Below are 17,649 nucleotides of genomic sequence, written 5' to 3'. Positions count from 1 at the left end.
TGCAAGGCTTCAGCTGTGAATAAACTGCAAGTCGTTTCTGGGGTCATACAGGAAAGCAGTATATCAGTGTCAAAAGAAGAGAATAAAAAGAAAAAAAAGGCTGTATGAACATAAAACATTTTGCATTACAAACCAGGGTTAAACTTAGACTTTACAGTAGTTTTATTTTCTGTGAATGGCTGCAGCAGTGATTGGTAACAAAAGAAAGTGGTACATACAGAAACATCATGGAACTAGCACTATTTGAAAAGCAAAGTTCTCCATGCAAGTATAAAGCAGTGTTAAAACAAACATTTTAACGCATTGTTGCAACAGGCCTGACTGAATTTCATGTGCTCACGTTCAAAATTGTTACATTCAATCTGTTAAATTGTAAATACATTTACAGTGAGGGAAAAAAAAAAAATTAAAAAAAAAATCTTGGTTTTAATGATAAAAGCTTTCAACTGAAGTGTTGGGATATAATTGTGACGCATTTCAACTGGCACACCTCAATTTCTCCAAATGATTACTTTGTACGGTCGTTGAGCATCATTAAGTTCAGTTCATGAGTTAACAGAAATGTTTTGTTAGACATCTAGTTGCCTTTGAAAAACAGGCTGTTGAAAGGACATGGGAATCCCCTTATTTCCCTAAGTGTAAGCTTCCCCTTTGCCTCACAGTCGACAGAGACAGGAAACAGTGAGAAGTAAGGGTGTATTTCATGCTGCCGTCTGGTGGATGTGTTTGTAACAACCACTACGTGATGGGATATATACTACAGAGCGAAGATGAGTGAAAAAGAATAGAGTGAAAACATTGAGGATGAGTAAATATTTCCATTTTGATTCAGCTGCGATATGATACGATGCAGAATAGGGCATTATCAATTCCATGCTCCATCTGTAATAATCCAGTATTCTAGTATAGTCAAGATTACCGCACAAGGTCAAACCCCATCACATGCTCTAAAGATATAGGGATTTGATCCAACATGATTTCAGTTATTTCAAAGACTAAATGCGAATTGTGACTTCCCCATATTGATTTAATAATTCTGAAAGGTAGAAGATCTCTTTACCTATACATTTAATTACACAAACTAATTCTGTCAGAAAGAATTAGGAAGCAAACTTTACAAAAAGGCACAAGTTCACAGTACAACTTAAAGCCAAAATCTTGGCCTCAAATGACAGCAAAGCAGCTCAGTACGTGGTAGTAAAGTGGGACAAACTGTAAAATGACATATCAGAATGGGTGAAAGTATTCAGAACAAGTATGTCCAAAAAACAAAACAAAAAAAAAAAAACCCAAGTGCCTCAATGCAATACTACTAAACACCAAACCAAAAATAAATGCAACTGCCATTCCAACATCTGATTCAATTAACTGGGTTTATTCTATAGGAGCATTTTTAAGGTAATGCCTGTCATTAAAGCTGTCCACCGCCTTCTTTTTTTTTTTTAACATGCATTTCATTTGTCAAGTGGCTCTGTGTAATCATACAGTCGCTGTAAACCCCAAATACTGTCAAAATACAAGTCTGCACGATTAAGATTTAAAAGTTTACATTTATTTCAGAAAGGGCAACACATTCATAAATACTGAGCAGCTCACTGGTACAAATCAGACCCATCAAGAAGATTTGTTTTAAAGTAGGCCCCAAACTAATATATGCTCTTATGGAAAAAAGGCGATCAAAACTAGTTTCTAGGTGACTGTTATAGATACGGCTTTCCATGCACATGACAAATTGTTAAATGCCAATTTATAGTGTCATTTAAACTGAGCAGCAACATGTCACTTAAAACCGCAGTTTGATGTTTCAGAGTTCAACTTAATTTTGGCACCAAGTACTCTATCTGGCTTGTGTTGTGACCCGCGCTTGACCCAGAATACACTCTGTTAGAATAAATCAAATGTTTGAACAAGTTTCACTCCCCACATCTTATAACAATTGCTCTAAAAAGCTGGAATATCCAAGCAGGTTCAGCAAGTTGGACAGATAGGTTAAGTCAAAAAGACAGTGTTAGCTGATCTTAATGTTTCGGTGTCTCGCTGTTAACGTGCACAAGTCTTTTCCCCAAAAGAAGGGTGATGATTTTGTTCCTTCAACACACACTCCATTCCACAACCACTGTTCATAACTGTGATAGTCCTTCTCCAGGTCCAACATGATCAGCCCAAATTACAAGTCACCTACCACACAAGAGCCTGGTAATCTGAAAGCATGATCCCCATTTTGATGCGTTGATCTGTGGCACATAAGTGTGACTGATCTTCCAAGGACCCAGAGTATCTCTCACTTATGATTTTGGGTTGGGCAGAGGGCGCCGGAACAGCAAGATGTGCGGCTCTAGGGGAGGAAAGAAGGAAGGTATACAATATATAAGCAGAGATAATCATACTTAAGCAGTTGTGATGCTGTGATTCTCTGTGGGGAAACTTGAGTCTTGTAGTCCTATTACACAATTTTTGAATGGAACGTGTGACTCGGTTAACATCTGTTGTCCATACGCTTGTGGCCACCAAATCTATTGAAATGTTGACCCCCCTAATCTGTACCACCTCTTCAAAAAAGGTGTGAAGGAACCCGTTTAAGTGTCAGACACACGCCTGGGTCATTTAAGGACTTATCTTTCACCATCACAAAACAAAAAGGGGGCAAAAAGGGCTGCAACTTTCAATCAGCTAAACAACAAACATGCAAATTAGCAAGATATAGATCCTCTAAAGAGCTGAAACAATTAGTCAATTAATTGCTTAGCTGATCAAAAGAAAAATTAATCTGCAAACAATTTGACAAATATAAATAGTCACCTTAGACTCTGGGAAACTGACACACATTTCCCAATTTTCTGACTTTATAGACTGAATGATCAGTTGATTAAAAGTTAAAAAAAATAATAATAATAATAAAAAAAAAAATACATGGACTAATCATGATTAAAAGGCCCGAATTCTCTATATTGTGTAGTGGGCCTAGTTTCAGTTTGTGATTGTGAGTTAGCGGGGCCTGCAGTCAAAACAATATCTCCTTTATATAAAAGACACAGAAACAGTTAGAGATATTTGACTGTAAAATATCTATCATTTAAACGTGTATAAACCTAAGCTGTTGTCCAGATTAGAATCCAATTTTCACACTTAATGATAACCAATGCTCAGTGACTGCTCATTTATTTTGGCATTGTACTTTTTTGAAAACTGTTAAAGACTTGAAAATCTACAGCTACAGGTAACAGGCTGGCCCCATCGGGTCTGTGTTGTCATAGTCTCTTGTCATTACTTATAATAGATGTGCCCCCACCCCAAAAATCAAAACAAAAACCTCATGCTCAACTTGTCTACTAATTATATTTAGTAGCAAAAACATCACATATACACTATTCTCCTTTCATGTATGATCAATATCATGTATGATGTTTTGCATGTTTGCTCAAGTTTCCATCTATGAAGACTTATCTCAGTGACACAAACAGTCAAAATTATATTTGTTAATTTTTTTTCCATAATGGCCTGCTACTAACCCCAGCTAGGAGACAGGCAACATCCGAAACATATCAAAACGAGATGGTTTGGACATCTTTTTTTACTACTGGTATCATTTCAGGTCAGTTGTTGAAGACATTCCTGGCTTATCATCAAAATAAGATACCTGGCTGGTGGATCATGTAATGCACCCATCCTTGGCTCTGTTGAACACCCAGGTTCCGCCACTCGGTCTCCGACATCAAATGGGTCTTCGGTACACGCTTTGCAATGTCTTTGGGTAGCATTACATGCCTGTATAAATTTACGGTATTATTATTGACAGAAAATTAGTGCACCAGATAAAAATGATTATAGCGTACATTATTACGTAATTGAGAATAGTTTCAGTACAATGTTTCCTTGGGTAAGATTATTAAATTTGTTATAGAATAACGTTGACACATTGACAAAGTTTAAGTGCATGTTGTACAAGAATAAGCCATACCCACCTGTACTCGTACTTGTCATCATCGTATTTGTCAGAGTAGTAGATCTGTTTGTGAGACATGACGGAAATCTGGTGGAGAGTTTTTGTTTTTTTTACATTAGTCAACATTCAGAATCACAAATAAAGCAGATTAGCTAAATAGTTTAGCGGCAACGTGACAGCGTGTTTTAGTTCGTATTGCTAAGCGAGTGTGGCTAGGCTAACGTTGCTTAAGTTAGCTGAGAACAAGAGTTATCTCTGACAACTTAGGTCGATGTAAATGCCAAACTAGACGTTTCTGCCATTGTACGACACAGTCAGTGAGGTTCCAAAGTTACCTTGTCGATTGCCAATGTATCCTGGTGTTTAAATAAGTAACTTATTCCAGTTTTTTGTGTCCAACAGCAGTGAGATGTTTTCTCCGTCTTTGTTTCCCTCTCGAATGTTTGCAAGCCCGCTTTTCACCGTTCAAATACACCTCTACTCATCCCATTGGCCAATCGAACTGAAGAGCTGTCCTGCCATTGGCCAGTTCTGTCTGTCGCAGGGAATTGTCGCAAACGCCACCTCGCCCTCTAATTGGTCATCGTGGTAGAGAAACCATTCAGGTTATTCGTGGAAGCTGCAGCGAGTGTGCCGCAAAACAAACATGACATACTTTAATGTTATTGCATAACGAGTGACTCAGATTCGTTTTCACGGTACTGTCGTGTCTGGATTTAAAGTCTTGATACAACTGTAACAGATGCAATTAAAGAGACCGATAAGTGACATGATGCTCTAAGAGCAGCTGCAGTAGGACCTCCAGGGTACTGACCTCAGCAAACTGATAACAACTTCATAAGGTTATAAGTTTTATACCATTTACCATGTTCCATTAAAATGCCATATTTCCAAAATAATTTCCACGCTACTCTCTATGTCTGTAGACGTTAAAAAAAAGTGTTCCTTAAGTTGAGGGGATGGCAATCTGAGCTGAGTCTGTGACTGTGATGAACATGACATTAACACTATAAGCTATAGGTACACAGTAAGAGCTACATGATTTATTGCAGGGGGGCTAAGATATAATTCTCTGCTGAGATATCAAACAAAGCATGTTCATAAACTAATAAAGTCTATGAATTGTAGACTTTGTTAGTCTGTATTTTGTAATAAATAAAAATAAAGTGGGAAGAGGTATTCCTATCTTGTAAAGAAGTCAGAAAATATAAAGGTAAATGTATATTAAAAATATAAATAACATTTTGGTATACATACATTCCTTGAGTACTTAATTTTATGATACTTTATACTTATACTCCAATCTACATTTTTAGAATGAATTATCATATATGTTATTCCTCCATACTTATTTGAGAGTTGTAGCTAGTTACTTTGGAGATTAATATTATGTACACTATAAACAAAATGTTATCACCTTATAAATAATGATGCATTATTAGAGATTTAACTGTATGTATATGGTATAAATTGTTTATTTTATTTTTACAGAGGGTTTTTTTTCTGTTTGGACTGTTGGTAAGACAGCAAAAGCAATTTGAATATGTAAACTTGGGCTTCAGAGGGCAATGATGGGCATTTTCACTAGTTTCTGACATTTTATAGACTAAACAATCAATCAGTTATTAAAGAAAAGAATTGTCAGATCTACTGATAATTAAATTAATTATTGGTTGCAGCCTTACAGTACTCATATGATGGAATAATACTACCTTTGCCAAGTAAAAAATTAAAGCAGTTGGATAAAATACAACTTTAAAACAAATGAGCTCAATATAAACTGAAACAGCTAGGGTCTTAAAACTGTATTTTGACACAGGGTCCCACTGCAAGACCAGGGCCACAAGATGGATAACCGGTCACGGTTGATATTGTACTTTAGTTTTGCAAATTTCCACCAATTTTGTGATTAATCAAATTATGTTGACCCAATTGATATGAAATAAACCCTGAGGCTTTTGGGGCCTCTGGACAGCTGCCCGCTCTGCCCGATTTGTAGACTAATGCCTATCCCAGAAAAAAAAACAAAAAAAAACCAATTAACACACTGATAGTAGAGGAGAGGGATTCAGATGATGAAATGCATGTCCCAAGGGGAGCAATAGGAGCGGAGGGGGTGTGCACTGTGGTAAGTCCCCCAGTTCAAATATAACTCTGCAGACGTGTCAGTGAGAGGCTGGTCCTGGCAACCTCTCTCCTTCGGTGTATATATATATGTGCACGCTTGCAACTTGAGGGTTGGGTTCACGCATGAAGTTGTGTTATTAAAACCTAGGGGAGGGACCTGCGTCCGTCACCTGCCACTTTCACCTGCGGGCGTCAATCAAGCGAGGCTCTGCGTCGTTTTTCCTGACACGACACTTCTTTCTGATTGGTCCAGCCTTGCCTCAGGGGCGGGCGCTCCGTAGGCTTTGCTGAGATCCTATAGGACGAGAGGCGCCGTGGTCGACGTGACGCAGCTTGGAATTCCCAAAGTTCCCAAGTTCGGGGGAAGAGAGGAGCGTTGTTCTTAGTAAAAATAATAATATTTTTTTTAAAAAACGTTTTGAAGGGAAAAACAGCCGACGACTGAGCTGTAAACGAGTGGGGTAAATAAAACGTCTTCTTTGTGTTCAACTTGATACGAGTCGAGCAGGTGTTTGAAGTGTTCGCCATTAGCGGGGCCCGAGTGAGAACGCGGAAGAGTGGGAGTGGGAATATTCAGCCTGCCGTCCTTTGTTTACCATCATGTGTGCGCCTTGATTTTGGTTGCTACAACAACCACAGCCCCTGAATTTTGTATCTCATATGTGCAAAACAGAACCCAAGCGCGCACAGTGTTGTCGACAAGTGAGTATTAACCTTTGTTCGCTCGTTTTCTGGATCAATGAGCTGCTCGTGTCTGGGGTTTGACCATTTTTGGTCATTTTACTGCCACACAGATTGAGTGGATGGATAAATCTAAATCAATGGTCGGCTGAAAATAGTGGTGATGAGTATAATCAGGATATGCCTGGTTCTTCTGACGGAAGCCTTTGTTTAACTGCGCAGCACAACATTATGGTTGCCACCATAGAGTTACATAACTTGGATCAACGACAAATCTGGTCTTTATCAACTAGCGGTGAATTAGGGCCCAAAACTGTAACGTTACCGCATAACTGCGTCCTCTTGGACTGGCATGTGGATAGCAAGAATCAAAATACTGCGGGAAATGAGACATAGTTTGTCATTTAGTGTGAATTTTAATGTTTAAGACAACTAATTTCCGTACTATGCTAATAACCAAGTTACAGTCATGCTATTATTATCTAGATTAGACTTTTAACTCCCACAAGGCGTATGGTGTTTTGCGTCAGGCATGTTCAGTGAAGAAACGCCGTTTCCGTCGTCGTCCGCAGGAATACCGTAAAGGTGAATCTGCACCGTGCTGTGCCAAGCTGAGCCGGAGGAGGGCGATGTCTGACAACAGCAATAGCACAGGCAGCAGTGCGTCCTCAACCAACAGCTGGACCCTCCTCTGCCCCGAGGTAAGACTTAGAAACCGGCTCAGGAAACTTTGCTTGGAGATCTGTATGCCTGGATATCTTTTGGGACATGGTTAGAATCCTGTCTCGTGAATACAGGCTCATGTAAAATTTTGACGTCTGAACTTGAGCCCCCTACAACATCAAATCATGGTGAATGTTTCTGCCGAATTATGACCCATTAGTCAGATACTTACCAGTTTGAATGCACATTCACGAAATATGTGTATTTATGAATATTTAAGGCATCGACTTGTCAACTCTTTAATAGCTGTTGTCTGTTTTTTTTGTTTTGTTTTTTTGTTTATATGTCAACTCCATGTGCATGCACTTGTGTATGACTTTGTGGCTGTGTTAACAGCAGGGAAAACAAAAACGTTTACACTGTAATAATCAAAAGATCCTCCTAAGATATCAATGTACATTCAATTGCCATTTTATTAAGTACACCTAACTAAAACGAATGCGGACTAATACAACAGCCGTGCAATGAATCCTGCCTTCACGATGATTATAGTGCTCAGTTTTTGTTGAAACTGTTTTAGAGGTGTGTTGATTGGACTCCGTAGTACATGGTGCTGTTGAATTTTGTTGTGTTATACTAAGACGTAATATTTTGCTTACTACATTTACATCAATGCTTGTAGAACACTAAATATGTCAGCTGAGTATATATCACAATATCAGTTTAAAAATGGAGAATTATATATCTACATGTATAACAATCACATTTGACAATAATGGGTGCTAAGTCAAACTGTGACTGTAATTTGTAGCAGCTTTTATAAATTATTTCAGAAATCATTATGGAAGAAATCCGATTCAGTCACTACTCTATTGTTAATTAAGACAACAAAATGGCACACTGCAAATTAAAATAAAACCCCATGATTCGATAACAATGACCCAAAAGAAATATCAGCCATGTCATTTATGTGCATGGGCAAGCATGCGGGCCTGTATTGGGTGTGCTGTAAATGTCAAGGTCAGCATTACCAATAAGAGCAATATAGGTGTTAATGTAAATGCTTGTAGGAAGCCTGATCTCCTTTGATCTTCCTACTCCACAGGAAGCTGCTGTTGAGAATGTTGGACCTGTGGACGACGGCACTGAGAGCCTGGGCGACGTTCCCAGTCTGTCTGAGGAGGTGGCAGGTACTGAAAGTCAAAAGGGCTGGAGCATTTAATAAGACCTATGGTCAGGGTTGTGGCAAGATGCATTTCAAGATATTGCTTTTAAAACTTCGGCAGTATCAAATCGTAGTGTTGACACTGTGTCGATCTTATTTCAGGAGCTGCTGTGGAGTTCAAACCAAGTGACATTCCAGTAGAAACTATCCTGTCTGAGGAAGGCCATCAGGTTAGTACACGATAAGCAATGTCTTAATCCTATCAAGGTTTAAGTTAAGTACAGATGCTAATTTTTATCTATGTTCTAAAATATCATGCCAATACAAAACCATTAATCAAGTCATTATTAAGAGAACAAATCCTAACCCAGAGCATATTTACACAGTTACCACCAACTGTTGGTGATTTATTCTTTGGTCTAATTTCTTGTTTGATGGTGTATTTTTATCTTAGTGACCACATGTACATAGTTACTGTCCAGCTTATTGTAGCTGCAGTCAAGTTTAACAGTTGAGCACTTACCAGATCTATAACATTAAAAAAAAATATGTTCTGGACTTTCTTGCCCCAGAATCAATAAGCAGTACTCCTTTCTATTTTACCCTTTTTCAATCATGTTCAAGAATTGTACAGAGTGAAATTTATCACAGATGGAGTAAGAAATACCCGTCTTTACACTAAAAGTAGCCTCAATAGAGTGTGATGCCTTTTGCCGTATCAGATGTTGTTTTTTTCAGTGAGATGACTGTGAAATTACAACTGCCTCATTCTTACTATGCCAAAGCCTATTGCTCAGTATAAATCAGAAAGTTGAAACCTGCTCTCTTGAAATTGTCAAAAGTCACTGGGGGCAGCATTGGAAGTCATTAAATGAAAGAGACACACTGTAGACAATATAGAGTGAGGGAAATGGATGCACCGAAAAACAAAATCATAGCAATTTATTACAAAATAACACCTTGATTGTAATGAAGATCACAAAAAGGTGAAATCAAAGTGTAGAAGTATTCACAGATAACTTTTTTTCTCTACTGCCCTTATTTCTAGGTGTGTCAAGAGACCTCTCCAGAGTCAAGTGAGGGTCCCATCCCTTCTAGTCCGGTCCGGATGAGTCCTCTACCACACAACCCCCTGGACTCTGCAGACCTTGACCTGGAGAGTCACCCTCCAGTTATCCATGATATTGACACCAGCTCCCCCAGTGACAATGATCATCTAGGAGGCATACCCTTTGTCACCAACATTGATTTGGGGGCTCCACTCGATATTCCTGCTGCCCAACTCCCCCCAGCAGAGCCTGAGGAGTCATGCTCTGCTCCTCCCATGACTGAGATCCCTGTCTTTACAAAACCAGATTTTGACACGCCTGCTGATATTGGGCCACTTCCTGGGAGCCCTGCTGGGGAGAGTCCTGTCCTCACTTCTGAACTTGAGGTTAACATCACCACGGAGACCATTGCAGCCACCGATCCTCCCTCTCATCTTGATGCTGCTATCAGCTTTGTTCCAGAAAGCACAGAGCTGCCAAGCCCAGTCCCAGTGAGCCTGGTGACAGAAGACCCCACTGATGAAAGTCCTGCACCAGAGACTTTGGGTTCAGCAGAAGCAGAGGAGGAGGAAGTAGTGGAAAAAGAAGCAACAGAGCCCTCTGAGACAGTGACCCAGGATGAGAGAGAAGAAGAAGAAGAAGAAGAAGAAGGTATAGAATGGATGATGCATGCAAGATATATGAGCACATGGCACTAGAATGATCTTTATTTTGGAGGAGAAAATTTAGAGGTAGTCAATCAGCTCCCAAATTAGGGAAAAACTCAATTCAACCCTAAGGCTGTAATCTATGGCAATAGTTGCAAGTAGGCATTGATTCATCTTAAGGGGTCACAAGCCGAAAAGACTTGGAACCACTGGTGTAATAGATGACATGATACAATCACACTGATTACACCTAAATGTAATTATATATTATATTCACAAGGCTAAAAATACCCAGAGACAGACTTGTTCATAATACACCCATTGCAATTTGGCCAGTTGTTGAGATATCTCACTCTGCACCAAAGTGATGACTAGAACAACAGCACCATCCTCTTGCTTTGCTACTGGCTGGATAAAAGCCAAAAAAAAGCCGTAATACTATAACAAATCAAATGCCAGTCAGAAAGGTTATATATGAATGAATCAAGAAAAAGCAACAGAACAAAACAAGCGAAACAAATAATGCATCATTTCTGAACACCCGATCTACCAGTTAGCCTTGGGAAATGGACATACACAGTTTATAGGTGCAGCAAGGCAATATAGCATATTCACATACATATACCAGCATATATAATGTGTGTCCTCACCTCAAACAGTGTATCCACTGTTTTCCAACCCATTCCAGCCCCGGTGACATTGACCCAACAGCCTTACACCCAAGAAATATATATATACTTATATAAAAGACACGAGCACTTAAATTGATTTACAGAAGAACAAAGTCCTTTCTGAAGTGAAGTCATGGCTAGAGTAACCTGCTTTGGTGCCCAAGGGCAAAAACAAGTTGCTGGATGCCTAATAATCCCCCATTCGTGTCTCTCTGCATTGAGTACAATTTTCCTGTACTGGAATAATATGTGGCCCTGTGTTTGCTATCCGGTAATCTTAAACACAAGGTAATGTGGAAATATGCACCATATAAGCACAGTATCAGCTGAAGTTATGAGATCTAAAAGCTACATTTTGAAACAGGGCCTCAGGGTCAATTAGTAAAGCAGGACTCATCTTAAGGCCTGTGACATGTCAGTTAATATTTCACATTACTGGGGCATGTTACCAAGTGAAGTTAAAATAGATCATATTACCATAAACCAATTGCCACATGGTGAACGTGAGGTTTTAGTTGGTGCCTGGGGGATCTGTGGCCCTGCAGAAGTTAACCGCTTTGCCCATTTTGTAACACAGCCTTGAGGGAAGTAAGTGGTTTATGGCTCTTTGTAATTAGCACTAGTCAACAGAAGCAAAAAATGAGAGTCCTCTTGCAGAAGAACTGGTTAACATGTTTCTTATCTGTGTCACACTTGCATTTGCAAAGTGATTTATCAGTATGACAGGGAGGCATACACCCCGCTGAGAAAATGAGAAACCCCCATGCATGAAATTACTGTTGTAATTTAATGAGAAAATGTCATCCACTTCCACGAGCAGCACTGACTTTTTGTCAGCCTTTTTTTTTTTTTTTTTTTTTTTTACACACTGTGTACACACTCTTGAGTTTTGCAGTTCATGTATTCACTTAGATTTTAGTATTTTGTTTTAGGCAGTCTGCAAGTAGATAATCATGATATTTGGAAATAAGCTTCGCTCTGACACTTCTCCAGCCAAAGATGTCGAGATGATTTGTTGAAGTGACTCGGAGCCACATGTGAATACATGTGGTTTAGGTTTAGGAGCAAAATTATCCTCTGGCACAAAAATACAGAAATCAGAATCTCTGTTTTCTCTTATCACATTTATACCTTTCTTAGAACCATCAACTAGTTTTGATTTGGGAAACACAAGCAGCTTCGATGATGGACTGAGGAGGAGGAATGTCCCCTCTTTTGAGGCGTCGAGATCAAGAACATCAGATGAGGAAGATGAGGATGAGGAAGTGGAGTTCAAGCTGGCTGAGAAGAAGGGGGAAAAGCCATGGTTCTCCTTGGACAAATGCATTGTGGGTGCTCTGATCCTGCTCTTTTTAGGTTCCCTCTTCCTCTCAGGTGAGTTCCTCTCATGCCTAAAAAAGCCTGACAGCTTGCCTTTGCTTTTATGGCCAGATACAGTAAGAGACACTGCCTTTGCTCATAGTTTCTGCATGCTCTGCATTAACAGTTAGAACCCATGGAACCATGTTTATTATATTTGTTAACTAATACTTAATAATGCATATGTTAGAAATAACTTATTGTGACAGTTTGTACTTACTGCACATCGTCTTTTATAAATGATCAGAATCAATGCACCTATTTACACATATTGCATCACAGATTTGACAGCTTTAGGGTTTATTGTAAACATTGTCAGAAAATGACATTATTCGACATTATTTGAAAATGTCAGTATTTACAAATTACATAAGCACATTTATTTGCAGTTTTCAGCAATAGTTCAATGTCCGTTTTTAGATCTTGTTGACTAAGCTGAACTGTGTCAACAGGTTTCCTCTCTGACCTGGATTATGGTAGGTCCGGCGCTAAAGATAAGACAGCAGTGTAAGCTTCTGCAATAGCTGGCTAACACTCATTAGCTTGTCCTAACACTTATCTGGCCTGACATTTCATGCAGTGGCAGCAGAAAACACGCATTTTCAGTTGTACAATAACACTCTATACCACTGTCTGGAAGGACTCACTGGATGTTAGGGGTGCTTAGGTTGAGGAGAAAATTATCTGTTGCAGGCAGTTTGCTTGGAAAGGCAAATATATCATACTTTAAAAATGTAATTTAAAATAATCTGCCTAAATAAAAAGTTTCCATCTATTGCACAAGTAGTGGCCTGGGCTCATAAAATGCCCTGCGTTGTTGTAAGACCGACTGACAGCTGTGTGTCAATAAAAGTGTCTGCCGTAAGACTTGTGTGAAAGATGTGTTTTCTTATCTAAAAGGTGACTTTGACGCCTCTGAACTGAGTGATGGAGAACAAAGCCAGGTCTGTTCCTACTGTCTCTCACTTCACTTACTCAATCTCAGCTTCATATGTTGCCCAGTATGTGTCAAAACAGTACTATTTAAAGAAAACTCGAGTCTTAAGAATTTAAAGACAAATGCTAAAAGGATAAAAAGACTGGATTATTTAAAAATATTTGTATTATTCATTTGCCAATGATTTTCAATCCAGGACTGGCTTAGCACTGATCCACAGGATATGAAAGAGTTATTGGATAAACTGACACAGGAAAACCAACAAATCGCTCAGCTAGAGGCTCAGCTACAGGTCAGTATACAGTCATATTGATGCTAATGATGTTACTTTACATTGTCATGATGTTTAAGTGCACTGCAATATATTGATTAGACAGCATGTTTTCAATAAATATTTTTGATTATTGTTGGTAGTTGTTTAGAATCTGGATTTGATTAAGGCACTTTATTAATTTAGTTAACATTGTTAACCGTCTATATTTTTCTCTACCTTCCAGTCTCAGAAAGAAGAACTCGACTCAGCGCTGAAGGTAGTGGCAGCAAGTGGTGATGAAAAAGGTAAAGCAGATCTGGAAAAAGAAAATGCAAAGTTGAAAGAGGAGCTGTCATCTCTGCCTAAACTGAAGAAAGAGCTGGAGAGTCTGAGGGCCAGGGTGACCGAACTCAGCCAGCTCACAGGTATGATGTGGCAAACATGAAGTGAATGAAGGGATTCAATCGTCTTCGCCGCTGTATATTGTACTCGTTTAATATTTATTTAAATGATAATGCAATTAGAAGGCTTCTGTGCAATAAAAAGTAGTTCTCAGTGATAATCTTTTGATCTTTCTGACATAAATTAATATCAATTAACTTTGATATCTTGCTTCCTTCACAGCTGATCAAAAAATGCCTCCAGCTACTCCTAGTCCAGCCCCTCAGCCTGGTGACAAAGATGGTCAGAGTAACCAGAAAGCAGCTGGACCTGAGAGGAGAAAGGACACAAATAGGGGAGGCAGGCTGAAGGAGGAACTCCAGAGACAGAAGGTTCTTTTGGAGGAGAGCAGAAAGAGACTCGAGGGGATGAAAAAAGATGGAGGTGGCAGGAAACGCGTCAGGGATAGTTTGGAGGAGATCCAGAAGAAGATTTCTGAACAAGTTGAGAAGTGGGGGAAGAAGAAGCCACAGGAGTCCAAATGGAAAGGACACAAAGGCAAAAACAATGAGTGGGACCATGGGAAGAAAGAAGAAAAGAAAGAGTGGAGAGGAGAGAAAGAGTATAAGCACAGCAAGGAGGGAGGATGGAAGGACAAAGAGGAGAAGGAGAAAGAGTGGAAGTCTCAGAAGCAAAATTCTCACAAAGAGGCATGGAGGAAACACCAGGACGAGTGGGAGAGGAAGAAGGACGAGCGCAGAATGGACAGAGAGGAGAGGAGGAAGGAGAAACCATGGCACAGCCGGCCTAGTAAAAAGTCTCACCACAACATCCATCATCATCAGCACCAGCATCACCAGCCCCGCCAGTCTCATCAGTACAACCACAACATTTTCTGGAGAGACCAGGAAAAGAAGCTCCGACACAACATCCACCCCCAGCTGGGCTGCAGCTCTGTGGACGACTGCGCCAGCAAGGAGGGGCTGTACACAGTGGAGCTGTCCGAGTTTGAGGAACTGCTGGAGGGCTACCTGAGCAAGCTTGAAGGATCTTCATCCGAGAGCAAGGACAAGATCCGAAAGCTGACTGCAGAGTTTTTCGAGGACGGCGTGTTTATCCACGACAGGGTTCTTTTCAGTGACTTTGCTGAGGATGTAGCAGACATTTTGGAGGACATGGCGGACGTTTTAGAGGATGACGGGCAGAAGGATGACGACTCCCTGGAGGAGGAGATGGAGGAGTTTGAACGAGAAGCCCTCTGGAAGTTTGCTGCCACCGCTTAAATAGAGACACATAGGGGAAAGGAGTAAAATACAACACTAAGATACAACACAAGTGGTGGTTTTATAGGACATTTCTTGCCTACCTTCTCCTCTTCAGAGCTGTAATTGTAGTAGCTTCTGGTACAGAGTGGTTGTGCCTCTCATAAATGTGTCCCTTTGAGTCTTTAATTATAAGCTAGACTTGTACTTGTCATTTTGGACTTAGTTGTTGTTACCTACCTCTGTCAGGTCATGCCTCCTACTGCGAAATCCTTCAGTAATGTGTTGTGTGGATTTTCTTCTTCTATATAGTGTTTTGTCAGTACCAAGTGCATGTTGAAGTTCATAATTTAAATTCAAACTGATAATATTCAGATCACACAAAAAACAGGGTTTTAAAGAGGTAGTATTAGCAAATAACTCTGTTGAGCACCAGTACAATGGAGTTAAATCTATTCATACAGTTCATATAGTATTAGATAAGTTGTCAAATACAGAAAGACATGTTAAATTGACTGTTAAAAACTTTTTTGGTCACTTGACTTTCTCCCTTGTCAAGAAATACAAACTGCCTCTACTCCAAACAGGTTAAAACAAATGCTAAGAAATTTTTGCAGATACCATTTGCCTCTAGTCGAGTGTAACTCTCCAATCCCAGGGGATGAGATCCCGGTTCTTTCAGTGATAAGAATAAGATCAGGTCAGACCAGTTTTGTGTCAGCAGCTCGTCAGTAGATTTGGGCAAACACACAGGGAGCGCTGTTTTAGAGCCCTAAGCGTTTGGTTTCTAGATTTGAAAGACGGTCCATGCTCCAACTCCCAACTGTCAGTTGAAAGCAGATGTGTGGAGCGAGGAACCAGTTTGTGAAACTTCAAAAAAAAAAAAAAAAAAAATTGGACAAACTGATTTTTATATATATATATATATATATATATATAAAAAATTAGTTGAATTGATGACTGCTAAACCACTTTAGCACTTTTTTCAAACATTTACAGCAGTTTTTTTTCTCACTATTTACTTACTTTTCTTTTTTTAGACCACCGGTTCTCTTTAATATTTTTTTTGTAATGTAGCCATGGGGACCTCTAACACGTGATCTACATATACTGGGTATCCCAGAGTACGCAAGTACGCAGAGTAAAAAGTAGAGAGCTTGATGATCTTCTAATAATCCCCAAAGTCATTCATTTAATGAATTTGTTAATTCATCTAAATGAGATTGAAAACCAAACCAGTACATATTTTGTTAGTAGGTTGATGCAAATTGACATGGACACAAGTGACTTGGTGGTAGCTGTTTGGTTCTAGAGAAAAAATATATATAAGGAAGCTGCTACATTTCATTTTGTTTTCTGAGTTGAATAAGCCAGACAAAGGCTAAACAAGAATGGTACAAAACAATGTCTCTAAAGTAGTGCAGCATTACTTTTTAGTGGAAATAAAAGAATTGCTTTTTTCTTTCAGTTTCTGATCTTAGTCATATTTGATCATGAAAGTTTTCCTCTTTAGGTGGATGTTAAGTGCAAGTTAAAATCGACAGGTTGTGATTGTTAGTTCTCCTTTTCAGTGATTGAAAGAAGCTTTGAAGTGTTATATTTATTTATTCAGTCACTACACTGCAACTCTTTTCTTATTATTAACTAGAAGAACCACAGACTTTGTTCTAGGCCATACACATTAAATGTGAAAATGGTGAAGTGTTCAGTTACTTTGGGTTTCAGAAATTTAGTTTTCCAGCTGCTGCATACGTGCCTTTATTATTATAAATATGTTAGATTGAACAAGAGGTCTTTAATTTCATTTGCTTCTGCTAGGTTAAAAAGAAAACAAGTTTACACTACTTGGAGTTTTACTTTGTTGATAGGACGGAGAATTAATGTCAGAGAGTTTACTTTACTGAAGTGTTGAACAGATTTTGTTAAACGTTGTCTTATCTCCAGTTTCTACAGAGGAACTTTTTTTTTTTTAAAGTTTTTAGACCAAATGGATCAAAAGAAAGCTTTACAAGAACAGATGAATCCTTTAATGAAACACACGTATTAAAGTTTAATCAATATCTGAGCTTTTTGTCTTTGTGGGACAGCAGTGGGGCTCTGTGCTTACTAATAATGTGGCACAGATGTGCATGTAATTGATCTCGGGACAAATGTATTGATAAATGTGGATCATTTCTAATTTTTCCCATTCATCAGTTATGTCCTCTTTACGGAAGTCAGTGTTAAGTTCAATAAATTTTTCACCGTTAAATATGTAAATACTGTCTTTCTTTAAACACTTAATTTGATTAATTGTGTGGATAACATGCAAAAAGGATATCACAGAGTATATCCCCCGCTTCAGTGTTAAGAATCAGAATGAGATGTGTTAATTCAACTATTCTAGTAGTGAAAAATTTACAGTGATACCCAGCCATGTGTGACTTTGTATCATCCGACTCACTCTCTGGTGGGAAGTGGAAGTGTTTTTAGAACAGGTATCTATTATCACAGCTATGCTGCCAGACTAAA

At 39.0% G+C, this 17,649-nt stretch overlaps 2 protein-coding genes across 7 annotated transcripts; one reads left to right on the top strand and one right to left on the bottom strand.

Moving 5' to 3' along the window:
- Nucleotides 1-1,530: 1,530 nt before the first annotated feature.
- cks1b (CDC28 protein kinase regulatory subunit 1B) lies at nucleotides 1,531-4,414 on the bottom strand. The gene is made up of 4 exons (XM_040121315.1): nucleotides 4,279-4,414; nucleotides 3,963-4,030; nucleotides 3,638-3,765; nucleotides 1,531-2,335 (listed from the first exon to the last, which is right to left on the bottom strand). The coding sequence occupies exons 2-4, from the start codon at nucleotides 4,019-4,021 to the stop codon at nucleotides 2,286-2,288; spliced, it is 237 nt and encodes a 78-aa protein (XP_039977249.1). The 5' UTR covers nucleotides 4,022-4,030; nucleotides 4,279-4,414; the 3' UTR covers nucleotides 1,531-2,285.
- A 201-nt stretch (nucleotides 4,415-4,615) lies between these two features.
- On the top strand, nucleotides 4,616-17,381 carry pbxip1a (pre-B-cell leukemia homeobox interacting protein 1a). Of its 6 annotated transcripts, none has more exons than XM_040121314.1 (10): nucleotides 4,616-4,785; nucleotides 7,324-7,452; nucleotides 8,520-8,604; nucleotides 8,742-8,809; nucleotides 9,628-10,279; nucleotides 12,084-12,320; nucleotides 13,206-13,249; nucleotides 13,439-13,534; nucleotides 13,740-13,920; nucleotides 14,120-17,381. In XM_040121314.1, the coding sequence occupies exons 2-10, from the start codon at nucleotides 7,381-7,383 to the stop codon at nucleotides 15,157-15,159; spliced, it is 2,475 nt and encodes an 824-aa protein (XP_039977248.1). In that variant the 5' UTR covers nucleotides 4,616-4,785; nucleotides 7,324-7,380; the 3' UTR covers nucleotides 15,160-17,381. The 6 variants fall into 6 exon arrangements, with proteins under 6 accessions (XP_039977248.1, XP_039977247.1, XP_039977246.1 ...); XM_040121313.1 differs by lacking the exon at nucleotides 4,616-4,785 and adding an exon at nucleotides 6,357-6,531; XM_040121312.1 differs by lacking the exon at nucleotides 4,616-4,785 and adding an exon at nucleotides 6,545-6,772.
- Nucleotides 17,382-17,649: the final 268 nt, after the last annotated feature.

This window comes from Xiphias gladius, chromosome 24 (assembly GCF_016859285.1).
Source record: "Xiphias gladius isolate SHS-SW01 ecotype Sanya breed wild chromosome 24, ASM1685928v1, whole genome shotgun sequence".
Lineage (NCBI taxonomy): Eukaryota > Metazoa > Chordata > Actinopteri > Istiophoriformes > Xiphiidae > Xiphias > Xiphias gladius.
This window is presented reverse-complemented; position numbering and strand designations above follow the sequence as displayed.

Coding starts and splice junctions, on each gene's coding strand:
- cks1b (XM_040121315.1), bottom strand. CDS start 4,021: ATGTCTCACAAACAGATCTACTACTCTGACAAATACGATGATGACAAG. Junction 3,766..3,962: donor GATGACAAGTACGAGTACAG/GTGGGTATGGCT, acceptor AAATTTATACAG/GCATGTAATGCTACCCAAAG. Junction 2,336..3,637: donor TTACATGATCCACCAGCCAG/GTATCTTATTTT, acceptor TTCCTCCCCTAG/AGCCGCACATCTTGCTGTTC.
- pbxip1a (XM_040121308.1), top strand. CDS start 6,731: ATGTGCAAAACAGAACCCAAGCGCGCACAGTGTTGTCGACAA. Junction 8,605..8,741: donor TCTGTCTGAGGAGGTGGCAG/GTACTGAAAGTC, acceptor ATCTTATTTCAG/GAGCTGCTGTGGAGTTCAAA. Junction 13,535..13,739: donor AGCTAGAGGCTCAGCTACAG/GTCAGTATACAG, acceptor TCTACCTTCCAG/TCTCAGAAAGAAGAACTCGA.